We start from the raw sequence: 16,095 nt of genomic DNA on the forward strand, positions 1-16,095 counted from the left end.
GGCCACAGCTCAGCCCAGAGAGCTGCCCTGCCCTGCGCTGACCGCACACGCTTGATGCGCTGCAGGACCTCAAGGCTTGCAGCATCCCCAGACCAGAACCAGCCCTCAGACCTGACAGCGCCTCCCACACGCAGGAGGAAAGCCCAAGCTCTGATTCAACTGGAAGCAGCCCTGGACCTGACATGCACCCTGAACGCGGTGGCATCCCAAGCCCAGAAACAAGCCCAGAACCGGGCTGCTCCTGCCAGTGCAGCCTGGGTTCTCGAGGAACCCAGTGGTCCGTGTGCCCTGCTGGGGATGTGGCCCGAACCCAGCTCAGCCTGGACTGGGCCAGGCGAAGTGAGGTCTGGGAGAGCGCGTTCATGGAGGAGAGAACCGTGCTGTCAAGGTCCCTAGCTGTGCCCAGCTCAGCAAAAGCAGGGAAGGATGAAGCTGACAAATGTGTTTGGGGGGGGGGAACTCTGATCTTTATTGTGTTGGACTTTTGGGACCAGAGCAAGCAGGGGAGATGGGAGGGGGGTACGACCCTGCAGATAGCGGGGGGGTTGAAACTAGATGATCGTTGTGGTCTTCTCAACCCATTCTGTGACGGGCGCACGGCTGCTCCTACGCAGACTTGGGGGCTGTCTGTGGGGACTTTGCCTCTGACGTTGTTCCTGGGAGCAGCTTCATTCCCGGGACCGCCTCCGCTGTTGGGCCCGGCTCCTGCTGCCTCTTTGGGGTGAGCTGCGGGAATTGGAAGCCCGACGTCTCTGCGGAGGACGGCTTTGGGTGCGGGAGCGCCCTCGCTGCCTGGACGGTCCCCTGCGTCCGGGCACTCTGGAAGCCCTCGGGGATCTCGAAGTGGCAGACCTTGTTGACCTGCGGGTGCCGCTCTGCTCCCCTGGGGCTGGCATGTGCCGGCTGCCACGGCGTCTTCTTGGCCGGCTCTGGGAACTCGGGGCCCGATCTTGCAGCGGGGAGCGGCTTCGTGTGCGGCTTCTTCCTCGCTGCCTGGGACGTCTTCTGCGTGCAGCTGCCCGAGACGCCCTGGAGGACCCTGACGCCCTCTGCCTGGTGGATGTGTGGGAGTCGCTCTCAGCACTTGCTGCTGCTGTTTGTCTGCTCCCACGGCGTCCTCGCAGCTGCTCAGAGGTAGCCCGATCCTCCGATGATCGTGGCCCGTTTGTCTCCTGCTCAGTCTCGGGCACACTGGGCAGGTCGCTGGGCTCGGGCAGCTGGGAACTCTGTGATGTCCCCAGTGCAGCCTGGCTGGTGGGCATGGAGCTCAAGCTCTCAGGCTCCATGGAGCTGCTGGATGGCTCCAAAGCCCTCTGGCTGGCGGTGCTGGGACCGGCGAGCTCGGTGTTGGCGCTGGAGGCTGTAAGGAGAGGCAGGGAGGTCCTGAGTCTGAAGCTGCAGCACCACAGTGGGATCTGCCATCCCGCTTGGGGCAGACAGGCTCTGGCAAAGCTGCCTTGAGCACTTGCTGCCGGGCCTTGCCTGGCCCCAGCGCGGTGCCACGCGGCTGACTGCTTCTTACCGGTACCCAGGCCAGCACAGCTGTCGCACTCCCACGTGGCCGTTCCGTCATTCAAGTGGGAGCACCGTCGGTGGGTGCCCTCAGCAGCACAGGAGCTGCACAGGAGCAGCTGCCAGGGCCTGGGGAAGCAAAGCGGTTGTGGCTATGAGGGCCAAGTGAGCCAAGCCATGGAGTGCCCGGCACAGCACATCCCTGGTGCTCAGCCCTTGCTCCGCCAGCCTGTGCTGAGGCTGAGGTCTCCCACAGAGCCGCAGAGAGCTGCTGCGGTAACTCACCCCTCTCCCTCTTCTTGCTCCCTCCCTCCATGGTACAGGCATTCGCTGGCATCGCAGCGGCTGTGCCTCTGGAGAAGTGATGCGTATGCATTGTTGTCCTCCCATGTCGGTCTTCTACAAGAGAAGGCGGGGGAAGTGATGAGCCCCCAGTGTCCCCAGCATAAGAACCAAGGTTATCCAAACCTATCCACCCCAACTCTACTTCCAGATTCACTATGAAGCTGGGGCACGTGCTCATGAGACGGCCAAGGACCAGGCCTGCCAAGGCAGTAATGTCAGCCAAAGTGGGCAGGAGGACACCAACCTGTATGGGATTGGGATCCCCATAATGGCCATTTCTGCAAAGAACAGAGTGTTGTCTCGACAGCTGGCGCACTGGAAGCACAAAGCACCTGCAGTCAAGGCCTGTTGCTGCAGGAGAAACACAAGCAGGGTGAGCGTGAGCAGTGCCTGGTGCTGCTGAGCACCAAGCGTGCCTGCGGGGTGAGGGGACGGCTCCTACCTGGATGCAGCGCCTGTGGAACCAGGCATGTTGGCATGCTGGGCACACCAGGGTATGATAGGACAAGCTGTCCCCCACAGGCTCAAGGCAGATGAGGCAGTTGGTTCCTTCTGCTGGAGCTTCCTCAGCATCCTGTCGAGGGCGGTGCTCCCAACAGAAGGTCCTGGGGGAAGATGGAAGGCGTAGTCACGGTGAGAAGTGCTTTGAGGAGGGCAGAGGAGCAGGAAGGAGCCTCCAGCCCTGTCTCTGGCTCTGGCAGGCTGCTGGGACGCGTAACTGCGGGTTCCTGCGCGGCTTGGCTGCTGACAGCCCTTACCAGTGGTCCCCAAAAAGGTGGACGACACATTCCCCGTCCATGGCGCAGGGCAGATGGAAGCTTCGCTCACAGCCGCTCTGTACGCATGTGATGGCAGCCCCCCTCTCGCCACAAACAAAGCATTGCTGGAAAGAGCAGAACAACCCCGTCAGCCACAGACTCAGGGCCTCCGTGGCTGGCCCCACACCTCTGGGCACAGCCAGCTGGGTCACATTCTACGAAGATGCCTAGCAGACAGGGCTCATCTCCTGTGGCAGCACTTTTGTCATGGAGGTGGTTGGAAGGGCTGCCATTGCTTTCCTTGGTCCAGACTAAGCTGGCGTGAGCCCCTCCGGGCACAAATCTGCCTGCTCCGTGCAGGTCCTCACCTGCTTGGTGGCCTGTTTGACTGCACGTCTGATGGCAGCAACAGGGAGGCCCACAGTTCCCTGCTGTCTTGGTGTTGCTTCAGAAACGATGTTGGCAGACCCCTGTAGGAGAGAAAAGAGCAGGATCTCATTAGGACAGAAAGGAAAGGAGCATCCCCGGCGGGAATCTGGAAGGAGCCCATGGGGGAACTCACCACGCAGAACTCATGGACGTGAATCCCACTTTCAAAAAGCATGTGCCCGCAGATGTCCGGGTCGACATCTGCCCGGCCACACAGCACACACACTGCAGAGGAGAGAGCAAATGTGAGCGGCGGTGAGCAGCTGGAGGGGCCAGGTGTCCCTGAGGGCCGTCCCCAGGGCCCTGCTCTGTGCCTGCCGTGCTGGCTGGAGGCGGTAGAGGGGAAGGGGCCATGTCAAGGCCAAGGCAGCCACAGCCCAAGCTGGGCCCCCTTGCCGAGGAGCAGAGGGGCCCTGCCTCGCAGCAGTGTGGGGCCTGTACTTTCCTTGCCTCGCCTCCCGTCTGCAGGCAGAGCCCCAGCACTGCTCTGCCTGTTGGCAGGAGCTGTGCACAGGGGTGCTGTGCTCTGTGCTCTCACCTGGCTCCTCCGTGTCGGAGGCCTTCCTCTTCCTATTGGACATGATTGTGCGTTGATAGCGAGCACTGCGAGAGTCCCTGCTCTCTCCGCGCCTCACCAGGCCGCACTGACGCTCGGCCTGAGCCCGGCAGCCCTTGCTCTGCTCCAAGCTTCATGCGTCACAATGGCCGCTCTGTGACACCCACTGTGACATCACGGTCACCGCCTCACAGAGGGTGTGGGCGCGGGCCCTCAAGCAAGAGGGTGGCAGCCCTTGCAGGCAGCACAGAGTGAGGACCCGGTGCTGCCGTGCAGCAGAGAGGAAGGACGGCCGCCCTCAACCTGCTGGCACTGCTCCTCGTGGCAGATGCTGGAGTGCAGCTGTCCCTTGGGCACACTTGTAGCCCTGGTGCCACGCTAGCTCTTCAGGTCTGAGTCTAGTCTAGTAAAGATTGCAAGTTAACAGCATATTTGGTGTCTAGTGTGTGTGGTGAGTGACTTTTTACAAGGTCTGATAGGGATAGGACATGGTTTAATCTAGTTTTAATCTAGAAGAGGAGAGTAGACTAAGTCTTAGAGGAAATTCTTTTCTGCAAGACTGGTGAGACACTGGCGCAGGCTGCCCAGAGAAGCTGTGGATGCCCCATCCTTGGCGATGTTTGAGGCCAGGCTGGACGGGGCCCTATTCTAACCTCCTACAGTGGCAAATCTGGCACGGCAGGTGGTTGGGATACGTTCAGCTTGTAAGGTCCCTTCCAAGCCGAGTCTTTCTGTGGTACTTTGGTAACAAACTCTGCCGCTGTGCTGTAGCCACGACCTTAGCGTCGTATCTTCAATGTTTGTCTAAGGCGCACAACTCCTCCGTCTGCTTCTGTGTTGTAGGCAGCAGGGAAAGTGTTAATGATGTGCACAGAGACACATATGTGATTCAGTATGAAGCTTGGTTGAAGGAACAGAAAGGAAACCCCAAAACATCATGTCAGTGAGCTGCCCAAGCATATTCCTTCTAGCGAGGCTTGAGCTTTCGTGACTGCAGCTGAGCTCAGCTTTAAGCTTTCTCTTCCTTTGGTGCCTTTTTCACTGCAGTGACATTTTGTCTCCTTTTCTTCTCTCTCCAGAGAGAAAACCTGCCTGCTCCCAATTTTCCCAAACTTTTGTCATTCCTCTTTATTCCTTTATTTTTAAGTTACTGTTTCACTGCTTTATTTAACCCGAGTGTGTGAGCGTCCAGATACTTTTACTAGACAGCCATAGGGAAGTCCCACTGAAGGTGAAGAATTCCAAGACTTTGGGAAGAAGTGAAGTAAGGCCCTGAAGTTCGCTCAGCAGTGATGAGTCGAGCCAGAGATGAAATGCGGGCTGGCATCATGCCTTGTGGAACAAGGAGTCTTTGGGTTTGTGCAGCTCAGAAGAAACATTTATCTACATGCATGAAAGCTTCAACCGTTCTGCAGTCAGTGGAGGGAAACTGGCCTACCCATGCCACGATTCCCTTCAAGTCTACATCTAAATTTCGGCAGGAAGAGTGTGTTGGGTGAGATGAAGATCCAGCCTGGCAGGGGATCAGTGACCACCTCAAAAGACACGGGTGTTAGTCGAGAGTGTGCTGGTAGAGCATACTGAGCTCTGCTTTCTGCTCCGTAAGGCTGTTTGCCCCGCAAACCGTAGGTGAAAGGAGAGGTTTAAGGGGATTGGCAAAAGACAGCCCAGTAGGTATTGCTGTGGCTACCAGCAGACAGTTGGTTTGTTTTTACAGCGTTTCCATATTTCTTTCTCTGTAAACATTTTTCTAAGCTTGTTCCTGTGGAAATGACAGTCTCTTCCATGTGGATCCCAATTCCCTGAAGCCAGAGCAGTCCCTGAAATAAGCAACGCTGCTCTGAATCTGAACTTGTCCAAGTCCGTTCAAGTTTGGCACCAGAAGTAGGCCTGATTCCCGGCCCTGTGGGTCACCATGGCTGCTCCCTGCCACCCTCTGTGGCATCATGGTCACCACCTCATGGGGGATGTGGGTGCGGGCCTTCATCTCCCAAGCAAGAGGGCAACAGCTCCACAGCTTCTCTGAGCAACCTATTCCAGTGCACCACTGCCCTCCGATTCAAGAATTTCCTCCCAGCGTTCAGTCTCTGTTTCTCTTTCGCCTTTGTTCAATACAACGCATCACCTCCAAGCACAGCTAGTTCCCTCTGGTTTCCCTCGACACCATTCCACTTGCCTGCGTAACGTACCAGATCTTCTTTGAAAGGACACTTTTCCTTCATGGCTGAGAAAGAATCACTTCCGTACCATGAAGACAGATAGCCCTTTTCCAGTCGCTTTGTCAGCATCCCTTCAAGGGGATCCCAGATGCCTGGCTTCATTGCCCACTAAGTCCGGGCCACGGGCCCCATTCTCCTGTTATCAGAGCAGCCAGGGAGCACAGTGCTCACCCGCGTGACGGCTGAAGTCTTTTCACATATCTCTCAGCTCAGCCGTGGTCAGGAGTTGAACGGTTATTGTCGCCCCTGTGAGTTGTGCCTCTTCTGCCTCCCGTCCTCACTGTCGTAGAATCATAGATCCCAGAATCTTTAAGGAGCGTTGGAGAAGAGCTCTAAGATCACCTCGTCCAACTGTCCACCTCTCACCGATATTGCCCACTAAAACCATGCCCCTAAGTTCGACATTACTACTGCGTCCAGTTCTGGAGCCCCCAGCACAAGAAGGACATGGAGTTGTTGGAGCAGAGCCAAGGGAGGGCCATGAAGATGATCAGAAGGCTGGAGCACCTCCCCGATGGGGACGGGCTGAGGGAGCTTTGGGCTGTTCAGGCTGGAGAAGAGAAGGCTCCAAGGAGACCTTATAGCGGCCCATCAGTTCTCGACTGGGGACTACAGAAAAGCTGGGGAGGGACATTTTATAAGGGCATGTTGCGACGGGACGAGGGGAAACGGCTTTAGGCTGGAAGAGGGTAGATTTGGGCTAGATACTAGGAAGTAATGCTTTACTGTGAGGGCGGTGAGACGCTGGAACAGGTTGCCCAGCGAGGTTGTGCATGCCCCCTCCCTGGAAGCATTCAAGGCCAGGCTGCATGCAGCTGTGAACAGCCTGGTCTGGTGGGAGGCGTCCGTGCCTATAGCGGAGGTTGGAACTAGGTGATCTGAAAGGTCCCTTCCAGCCCAAACCATTCTACGACTGTACTTCCCTGGCATTGCTTAGCCTCTCCAGCTCCCCCGAGAGCTCTGCCACCAGGCTGAGCACACCATCCATCCACCTGCTCTCACCTCATGCAGGTGGTATCTCTGCCGCCCTCCGATGGCAGCAGCAGGCTCAGGCACTCCCTGCGGCCCGAGACCCGAGCAGCTGTATTTCTGGGGAGGCACTCAGATTTGGTAGCTGCGTTCTTTTTGGCAAGGGCTTTGTTCCTGGTGGAGGCCATGGCTAGGTTAGTCGTCAAGGAGGAAGCCGATAGGTGAGGTGGTCTCCCGAGTGGGGAGGGAGGCTCTGGCTTCCCTGCTCACCCTCCCTGCGCCAACGGCCGTGCCACAGTCTGTTTGCTGGCTCTGTTCAGCCACCTTCCTGGTTGCTCACGCTCCCCGAGAGCAGCCTTTGTACGTTCAGCATTTGACCACGTCACTCCTGGCTCCGCTCACAGCGCCTCAGAGCCACTGTGCTTCCACGCAGAGGGGACTGCGGGTCCCTGCCTGTCCCCGAACTGTTTCCCGCAGATTTCTTGCGATGGCTCGGCTTCGTTCTCATCCTCTTCCCCCTTTCCCATCTTAGTAAAAGTGAATTTCCTTACTAAAAGCGCCGACCTTCTCAGCCGTTTTCTTGTCTTGTAAACACGGGCATCTGACAGTGGCACAGGTGGTTCTGTGGCTGAACCACAAGTCCTCTCACAGGGACTGGAGCAGCTGCGGGGCCTGTCGCAGGGCCTGTCACGACCGCAGGGCCTGTCATGAGGGCAGAAGCAACTGCGTGGTCCATGGCAGGGCTTGGAGCAACCCCAGCAGCCAGTGTAGGGGCTGGAGCAACCACAGGGCCCGTCACAACGGCAGGGCCTGTCAGCAGGGTTGAAGCAACTGCGGGCTCCGTCATGAGACTTGGAGCAACTGCCGCCTCCGTTGGAGGGTTGGAGCGGTTGCAGGGCCTGTTGAGTTGTCATCAGCTGCAAAGATCTCCAGGGATGGAGCATCCCCAAGCTCTCTGGGCAGCCTATTCCAGCACGTCAGCACTCCCTCTGTAAAGCACTTCCTCCTGGCATCCACCCTACACCTTCCCTCGCTGAGCTTAGAACCGTTCCCCCTTGTCCTCTTGCTGTCTACCCTTGTAAAAAGTTCATTCCCCTCCTGTTCCTTATGCCCTTTTCCATAGTGGAACGCTGCAAAGAGATCTCCTCCCGGCCTTTTCTTCTCCGGGCTGAACAAGACAACGGAATTTGCTCAGTGTTTGCTTTTCTCCTGAAGCCAAAGCATTGTGCCTGACGCTAGGAAGGAACAACAACTGTTCCAGCTGAAAGCAGAACTCTGTCATTTGAAAGGTGATAGAGACATGCTCAGCAATCACTTCTTACAAGTCCCTCAGCATGTGTGGGTGCAGCCAGCCTGGAGGAGGCATCTGGGCAGGCAAGGCCACAGCTCAGCCCAGAGAGCTGCCCTGCCCTGCGCTGACCGCACACGCTTGATGCGCTGCAGGACCTCAAGGCTTGCAGCATCCCCAGACCAGAACCAGCCCTCAGACCTGACAGCGCCTCCCACACGCAGGAGGAAAGCCCAAGCTCTGATTCAACTGGAAGCAGCCCTGGACCTGACATGCACCCTGAACGCGGTGGCATCCCAAGCCCAGAAACAAGCCCAGAACCGGGCTGCTCCTGCCAGTGCAGCCTGGGTTCTCGAGGAACCCAGTGGTCCGTGTGCCCCGCTGGGGATGTGGCCCGAACCCAGCTCAGCCTGGACTGGGCCAGGCGAAGTGAGGTCTGGGAGAGCGCGTTCATGGAGGAGAGAACCGTGCAGTCAAGGTCCCTAGCTGTGCCCAGCTCAGCAAAAGCAGGGAAGGATGAAGCTGACAAATGTGTTTGGGGGGGGGGGAACTCTGATCTTTATTGTGTTGGACTTTTGGGACCAGAGCAAGCAGGGGAGATGGGAGGGGGGTACGACCCTGCAGATAGCGGGGGGGTTGAAACTAGATGATCGTTGTGGTCTTCTCAACCCATTCTGTGACGGGCGCACGGCTGCTCCTACGCAGACTTGGGGGCTGTCTGTGGGGACTTTGCCTCTGACGTTGTTCCTGGGAGCAGCTTCATTCCCGGGACCGCCTCCGCTGTTGGGCCCGGCTCCTGCTGCCTCTTTGGGGTGAGCTGCGGGAATTGGAAGCCTGACGTCTCTGCGGAGGACGGCTTTGGGTGCGGGAGCGCCCTCGCTGCCTGGACGGTCCCCTGCGTCCGGGCACTCTGGAAGCCCTCGGGGATCTCGAAGTGGCAGACCTTGTTGACCTGCGGGTGCCGCTCTGCTCCCCTGGGGCTGGCATGTGCCGGCTGCCACGGCGTCTTCTTGGCCGGCTCTGGGAACTCGGGGCCCGATCTTGCAGCGGGGAGCGGCTTCGTGTGCGGCTTCTTCCTCGCTGCCTGGGACGTCTTCTGCGTGCAGCTGCCCGAGACGCCCTGGAGGACCCTGACGCCCTCTGCCTGGTGGATGTGTGGGAGTCGCTCTCAGCACTTGCTGCTGCTGTTTGTCTGCTCCCACGGCGTCCTCGCAGCTGCTCAGAGGTAGCCCGATCCTCCGATGATCGTGGCCCGTTTGTCTCCTGCTCAGTCTCGGGCACACTGGGCAGGTCGCTGGGCTCGGGCAGCTGGGAACTCTGTGATGTCCCCAGTGCAGCCTGGCTGGCGGGCATGGAGCTCAAGCTCTCAGGCTCCATGGAGCTGCTGGATGGCTCCAAAGCCCTCTGGCTGGCGGTGCTGGGACCGGCGAGCTCGGTGTTGGCGCTGGAGGCTGTAAGGAGAGGCAGGGAGGTCCTGAGTCTGAAGCTGCAGCACCACAGTGGGATCTGCCATCCCGCTTGGGGCAGACAGGCTCTGGCAAAGCCGCCTTGAGCACTTGCTGCCGGGCCTTGCCTGGCCCCAGCGCGGTGCCACGCGGCTGACTGCTTCTTACCGGTACCCAGGCCAGCACAGCTGTCGCACTCCCACGTGGCCGTTCCGTCATTCAAGTGGGAGCACCGTCGGTGGGTGCCCTCAGCAGCACAGGAGCTGCACAGGAGCAGCTGCCAGGGCCTGGGGAAGCAAAGCGGTTGTGGCTATGAGGGCCAAGTGAGCCAAGCCATGGAGTGCCCGGCACAGCACATCCCTGGTGCTCAGCCCTTGCTCCGCCAGCCTGTGCTGAGGCTGAGGTCTCCCACAGAGCCGCAGAGAGCTGCTGCGGTAACTCACCCCTCTCCCTCTTCTTGCTCCCTCCCTCCATGGTACAGGCATTCGCTGGCATCGCAGCGGCTGTGCCTCTGGAGAAGTGATGCGTATGCATTGTTGTCCTCCCATGTCGGTCTTCTACAAGAGAAGGCGGGGGAAGTGATGAGCCCCCAGTGTCCCCAGCATAAGAACCAAGGTTATCCAAACCTATCCACCCCAACTCTACTTCCAGATTCACTATGAAGCTGGGGCACGTGCTCATGAGACGGCCAAGGACCAGGCCTGCCAAGGCAGTAATGTCAGCCAAAGTGGGCAGGAGGACACCAACCTGTATGGGATTGGGATCCCCATAATGGCCATTTCTGCAAAGAACAGAGTGTTGTCTCGACAGCTGGCGCACTGGAAGCACAAAGCACCTGCAGTCAAGGCCTGTTGCTGCAGGAGAAACACAAGCAGGGTGAGCGTGAGCAGTGCCTGGTGCTGCTGAGCACCAAGCGTGCCTGCGGGGTGAGGGGACGGCTCCTACCTGGATGCAGCGCCTGTGGAACCAGGCATGTTGGCATGCTGGGCACACCAGGGTATGATAGGACAAGCTGTCCCCCACAGGCTCAAGGCAGATGAGGCAGTTGGTTCCTTCTGCTGGAGCTTCCTCAGCATCCTGTCGAGGGCGGTGCTCCCAACAGAAGGTCCTGGGGGAAGATGGAAGGCGTAGTCACGGTGAGAAGTGCTTTGAGGAGGGCAGAGGAGCAGGAAGGAGCCTCCAGCCCTGTCTCTGGCTCTGGCAGGCTGCTGGGACGCGTAACTGCGGGTTCCTGCGCGGCTTGGCTGCTGACAGCCCTTACCAGTGGTCCCCAAAAAGGTGGACGACACATTCCCCGTCCATGGCGCAGGGCAGATGGAAGCTTCGCTCACAGCCGCTCTGTACGCATGTGATGGCAGCCCCCCTCTCGCCACAAACAAAGCATTGCTGGAAAGAGCAGAACAACCCCGTCAGCCACAGACTCAGGGCCTCCGTGGCTGGCCCCACGCCTCTGGGCACAGCCAGCTGGGTCACATTCTACGAAGATGCCTAGCAGACAGGGCTCATCTCCTGTGGCAGCACTTTTGTCATGGAGGTGGTTGGAAGGGCTGCCATTGCTTTCCTTGGTCCAGACTAAGCTGGCGTGAGCCCCTCCTGGCACAAATCTGCCTGCTCCGTGCAGGTCCTCACCTGCTTGGTGGCCTGTTTGACTGCACGTCTGATGGCAGCAACAGGGAGGCCCACAGTTCCCTGCTGTCTTGGTGTTGCTTCAGAAACGATGTTGGCAGACCCCTGTAGGAGAGAAAAGAGCAGGATCTCATTAGGACAGAAAGGAAAGGAGCATCCCCGGCGGGAATCTGGAAGGAGCCCATGGGGGAACTCACCACGCAGAACTCATGGACGTGAATCCCACTTTCAAAAAGCATGTGCCCGCAGATGTCCGGGTCGACATCTGCCCGGCCACACAGCACACACACTGCAGAGGAGAGAGCAAATGTGAGCGGCGGTGAGCAGCTGGAGGGGCCAGGTGTCCCTGAGGGCCATCCCCAGGGCCCTGCTCTGTGCCTGCCGTGCTGGCTGGAGGCGGTGGAGGGGAAGGGGCCATGTCAAGGCCAAGGCAGCCACAGCCCAAGCTGGGCCCCCTTGCCGAGGAGCAGAGGGGCCCTGCCTCGCAGCAGTGTGGGGCCTGTACTTTCCTTGCCTCGCCTCCCGTCTGCAGGCAGAGCCCCAGCACTGCTCTGCCTGTTGGCAGGAGCTGTGCACAGGGGTGCTGTGCTCTGTGCTCTCACCTGGCTCCTCCGTGTCGGAGGCCTTCCTCTTCCTATTGGACATGATTGTGCGTTGATAGCGAGCACTGCGAGAGTCCCTGCTCTCTCCGCGCCTCACCAGGCCGCACTGACGCTCGGCCTGAGCCCGGCAGCCCTTGCTCTGCTCCAAGCTTCATGCGTCACAATGGCCGCTCTGTGACACCCACTGTGACATCACGGTCACTGCCTCACAGAGGGTGTGGGCGCGGGCCCTCAAGCAAGAGGGTGGCAGCCCTTGCAGGCAGCACAGAGTGAGGACCCGGTGCTGCCGTGCAGCAGAGAGGAAGGACGGCCGCCCTCAACCTGCTGGCACTGCTCCTCGTGGCAGATGCTGGAGTGCAGCTGTCCCTTGGGCACACTTGTAGCCCTGGTGCCACGCTAGCTCTTCAGGTCTGAGTCTAGTCTAGTAAAGATTGCAAGTTAACAGCATATTTGGTGTCTAGTGTGTGTGGTGAGTGACTTTTTACAAGGTCTGATAGGGATAGGACATGGTTTAATCTAGTTTTAATCTAGAAGAGGAGAGTAGACTAAGTCTTAGAGGAAATTCTTTTCTGCAAGACTGGTGAGACACTGGCGCAGGCTGCCCAGAGAAGCTGTGGATGCCCCATCCTTGGCGATGTTTGAGGCCAGGCTGGACGGGGCCCTATTCTAACCTCCTACAGTGGCAAATCTGGCACGGCAGGTGGTTGGGATACGTTCAGCTTGTAAGGTCCCTTCCAAGCCGAGTCTTTCTGTGGTACTTTGGTAACAAACTCTGCCGCTGTGCTGTAGCCACGACCTTAGCGTCGTATCTTCAATGTTTGTCTAAGGCGCACAACTCCTCCGTCTGCTTCTGTGTTGTAGGCAGCAGGGAAAGTGTTAATGATGTGCACAGAGACACATATGTGATTCAGTATGAAGCTTGGTTGAAGGAACAGAAAGGAAACCCCAAAACATCATGTCAGTGAGCTGCCCAAGCATATTCCTTCTAGCGAGGCTTGAGCTTTCGTGACTGCAGCTGAGCTCAGCTTTAAGCTTTCTCTTCCTTTGGTGCCTTTTTCACTGCAGTGACATTTTGTCTCCTTTTCTTCTCTCTCCAGAGAGAAAACCTGCCTGCTCCCAATTTTCCCAAACTTTTGTCATTCCTCTTTATTCCTTTATTTTTAAGTTACTGTTTCACTGCTTTATTTAACCCGAGTGTGTGAGCGTCCAGATACTTTTACTAGACAGCCATAGGGAAGTCCCACTGAAGGTGAAGAATTCCAAGACTTTGGGAAGAAGTGAAGTAAGGCCCTGAAGTTCGCTCAGCAGTGATGAGTCGAGCCAGAGATGAAATGCGGGCTGGCATCATGCCTTGTGGAACAAGGAGTCTTTGGGTTTGTGCAGCTCAGAAGAAACATTTATCTACATGCATGAAAGCTTCAACCGTTCTGCAGTCAGTGGAGGGAAACTGGCCTACCCATGCCACGATTCCCTTCAAGTCTACATCTAAATTTCGGCAGGAAGAGTGTGTTGGGTGAGATGAAGATCCAGCCTGGCAGGGGATCAGTGACCACCTCAAAAGACACGGGTGTTAGTCGAGAGTGTGCTGGTAGAGCATACTGAGCTCTGCTTTCTGCTCCATAAGGCTGTTTGCCCCGCAAACCGTAGGTGAAAGGAGAGGTTTAAGGGGATTGGCAAAAGACAGCCCAGTAGGTATTGCTGTGGCTACCAGCAGACAGTTGGTTTGTTTTTACAGCGTTTCCATATTTCTTTCTCTGTAAACATTTTTCTAAGCTTGTTCCTGTGGAAATGACAGTCTCTTCCATGTGGATCCCAATTCCCTGAAGCCAGAGCAGTCCCTGAAATAAGCAACGCTGCTCTGAATCTGAACTTGTCCAAGTCCGTTCAAGTTTGGCACCAGAAGTAGGCCTGATTCCCGGCCCTGTGGGTCACCATGGCTGCTCCCTGCCACCCTCTGTGGCATCATGGTCACCACCTCATGGGGGATGTGGGTGCGGGCCTTCATCTCCCAAGCAAGAGGGCAACAGCTCCACAGCTTCTCTGAGCAACCTATTCCAGTGCACCACTGCCCTCCGATTCAAGAATTTCCTCCCAGCGTTCAGTCTCTGTTTCTCTTTCGCCTTTGTTCAATACAACGCATCACCTCCAAGCACAGCTAGTTCCCTCTGGTTTCCCTCGACACCATTCCACTTGCCTGCGTAACGTACCAGATCTTCTTTGAAAGGACACTTTTCCTTCATGGCTGAGAAAGAATCACTTCCGTACCATGAAGACAGATAGCCCTTTTCCAGTCGCTTTGTCAGCATCCCTTCAAGGGGATCCCAGATGCCTGGCTTCATTGCCCACTAAGTCCGGGCCACGGGCCCCATTCTCCTGTTATCAGAGCAGCCAGGGAGCACAGTGCTCACCCGCGTGACGGCTGAAGTCTTTTCACATATCTCTCAGCTCAGCCGTGGTCAGGAGTTGAACGGTTATTGTCGCCCCTGTGAGTTGTGCCTCTTCTGCCTCCCGTCCTCACTGTCGTAGAATCATAGATCCCAGAATCTTTAAGGAGCGTTGGAGAAGAGCTCTAAGATCACCTCGTCCAACTGTCCACCTCTCACCGATATTGCCCACTAAAACCATGCCCCTAAGTTCGACATTACTACTGCGTCCAGTTCTGGAGCCCCCAGCACAAGAAGGACATGGAGTTGTTGGAGCAGAGCCAAGGGAGGGCCATGAAGATGATCAGAAGGCTGGAGCACCTCCCCGATGGGGACGGGCTGAGGGAGCTTTGGGCTGTTCAGGCTGGAGAAGAGAAGGCTCCAAGGAGACCTTATAGCGGCCCATCAGTTCTCGACTGGGGACTACAGAAAAGCTGGGGAGGGACATTTTATAAGGGCATGTTGCGACGGGACGAGGGGAAACGGCTTTAGGCTGGAAGAGGGTAGATTTGGGCTAGATACTAGGAAGTAATGCTTTACTGTGAGGGCGGTGAGACGCTGGAACAGGTTGCCCAGCGAGGTTGTGCATGCCCCCTCCCTGGAAGCATTCAAGGCCAGGCTGCATGCAGCTGTGAACAGCCTGGTCTGGTGGGAGGCGTCCGTGCCTATAGCGGAGGTTGGAACTAGGTGATCTGAAAGGTCCCTTCCAGCCCAAACCATTCTACGACTGTACTTCCCTGGCATTGCTTAGCCTCTCCAGCTCCCCCGAGAGCTCTGCCACCAGGCTGAGCACACCATCCATCCACCTGCTCTCACCTCATGCAGGTGGTATCTCTGCCGCCCTCCGATGGCAGCAGCAGGCTCAGGCACTCCCTGCGGCCCGAGACCCGAGCAGCTGTATTTCTGGGGAGGCACTCAGATTTGGTAGCTGCGTTCTTTTTGGCAAGGGCTTTGTTCCTGGTGGAGGCCATGGCTAGGTTAGTCGTCAAGGAGGAAGCCGATAGGTGAGGTGGTCTCCCGAGTGGGGAGGGAGGCTCTGGCTTCCCTGCTCACCCTCCCTGCGCCAACGGCCGTGCCACAGTCTGTTTGCTGGCTCTGTTCAGCCACCTTCCTGGTTGCTCACGCTCCCCGAGAGCAGCCTTTGTACGTTCAGCATTTGACCACGTCACTCCTGGCTCCGCTCACAGCGCCTCAGAGCCACTGTGCTTCCACGCAGAGGGGACTGCGGGTCCCTGCCTGTCCCCGAACTGTTTCCCGCAGATTTCTTGCGATGGCTCGGCTTCGTTCTCATCCTCTTCCCCCTTTCCCATCTTAGTAAAAGTGAATTTCCTTACTAAAAGCGCCGACCTTCTCAGCCGTTTTCTTGTCTTGTAAACACGGGCATCTGACAGTGGCACAGGTGGTTCTGTGGCTGAACCACAAGTCCTCTCACAGGGACTGGAGCAGCTGCGGGGCCTGTCGCAGGGCCTGTCACGACCGCAGGGCCTGTCATGAGGGCAGAAGCAACTGCGTGGTCCATGGCAGGGCTTGGAGCAACCCCAGCAGCCAGTGTAGGGGCTGGAGCAACCACAGGGCCCGTCACAACGGCAGGGCCTGTCAGCAGGGTTGAAGCAACTGCGGGCTCCGTCATGAGACTTGGAGCAACTGCCGCCTCCGTTGGAGGGTTGGAGCGGTTGCAGGGCCTGTTGAGTTGTCATCAGCTGCAAAGATCTCCAGGGATGGAGCATCCCCAAGCTCTCTGGGCAGCCTATTCCAGCACGTCAGCACTCCCTCTGTAAAGCACTTCCTCCTGGCATCCACCCTACACCTTCCCTCGCTGAGCTTAGAACCGTTCCCCCTTGTCCTCTTGCTGTCTACCCTTGTAAAAAGTTCATTCCCCTCCTGTTCCTTATGCCCTTTTCCATAGTGGAACGCTGCAAAGAG

At 57.6% G+C, this 16,095-nt stretch overlaps 2 protein-coding genes across 2 annotated transcripts; both read right to left on the reverse strand.

Moving 5' to 3' along the window:
* Positions 1-454: 454 nt before the first annotated feature.
* LOC149919347 (uncharacterized) lies at positions 455-6,976 on the reverse strand. The gene is made up of 10 exons (XM_090134377.1): positions 6,822-6,976; positions 3,583-3,731; positions 3,178-3,269; positions 2,984-3,085; positions 2,616-2,740; positions 2,300-2,462; positions 2,102-2,208; positions 1,798-1,911; positions 1,523-1,641; positions 455-1,360 (listed from the first exon to the last, which is right to left on the reverse strand). The coding sequence occupies exons 1-10, from the start codon at positions 6,974-6,976 to the stop codon at positions 669-671; spliced, it is 1,818 nt and encodes a 605-aa protein (XP_089990503.1). The 3' UTR covers positions 455-668.
* A 1,859-nt stretch (positions 6,977-8,835) lies between these two features.
* LOC149919348 (uncharacterized) lies at positions 8,836-15,143 on the reverse strand. Its single transcript, XM_090134379.1, has 10 exons — positions 14,989-15,143; positions 11,750-11,898; positions 11,345-11,436; positions 11,151-11,252; positions 10,783-10,907; positions 10,467-10,629; positions 10,269-10,375; positions 9,965-10,078; positions 9,690-9,808; positions 8,836-9,527 (listed from the first exon to the last, which is right to left on the reverse strand). Exons 1-10 carry the CDS (start codon positions 15,141-15,143, stop codon positions 8,836-8,838), a joined length of 1,818 nt encoding a protein of 605 aa, XP_089990505.1.
* Between the last annotated feature and the right edge of the window lie 952 nt (positions 15,144-16,095).

The sequence above is a fragment of the Phasianus colchicus genome, chromosome 1, assembly GCF_987193195.1.
Source record: "Phasianus colchicus chromosome 1, bPhaCol1.hap1.1, whole genome shotgun sequence".
NCBI lineage: Eukaryota > Metazoa > Chordata > Aves > Galliformes > Phasianidae > Phasianus > Phasianus colchicus.

Excerpts from the sequence above, each read along its gene's own strand:
- LOC149919348 (XM_090134379.1), bottom strand. The coding sequence starts at position 15,143 with ATGGCCTCCACCAGGAACAAAGCCCTTGCCAAAAAGAACGCAGCTACC. Across the intron at positions 11,899-14,988 it reads AGAGATACCACCTGCATGAG|CTTGGAGCAGAGCAAGGGCT; the intron begins GTGAGAGCAGGT and ends TGACGCATGAAG. Across the intron at positions 10,079-10,268 it reads GGGATCCCAATCCCATACAG|AAGACCGACATGGGAGGACA; the intron begins GTTGGTGTCCTC and ends CTTCTCTTGTAG.
- LOC149919347 (XM_090134377.1), bottom strand. The coding sequence starts at position 6,976 with ATGGCCTCCACCAGGAACAAAGCCCTTGCCAAAAAGAACGCAGCTACC. Across the intron at positions 3,086-3,177 it reads ACGTCCATGAGTTCTGCGTG|GGGTCTGCCAACATCGTTTC; the intron begins GTGAGTTCCCCC and ends TCTCTCCTACAG. Across the intron at positions 1,361-1,522 it reads CTGTGCTGGCCTGGGTACCG|CCTCCAGCGCCAACACCGAG; the intron begins GTAAGAAGCAGT and ends CTCTCCTTACAG.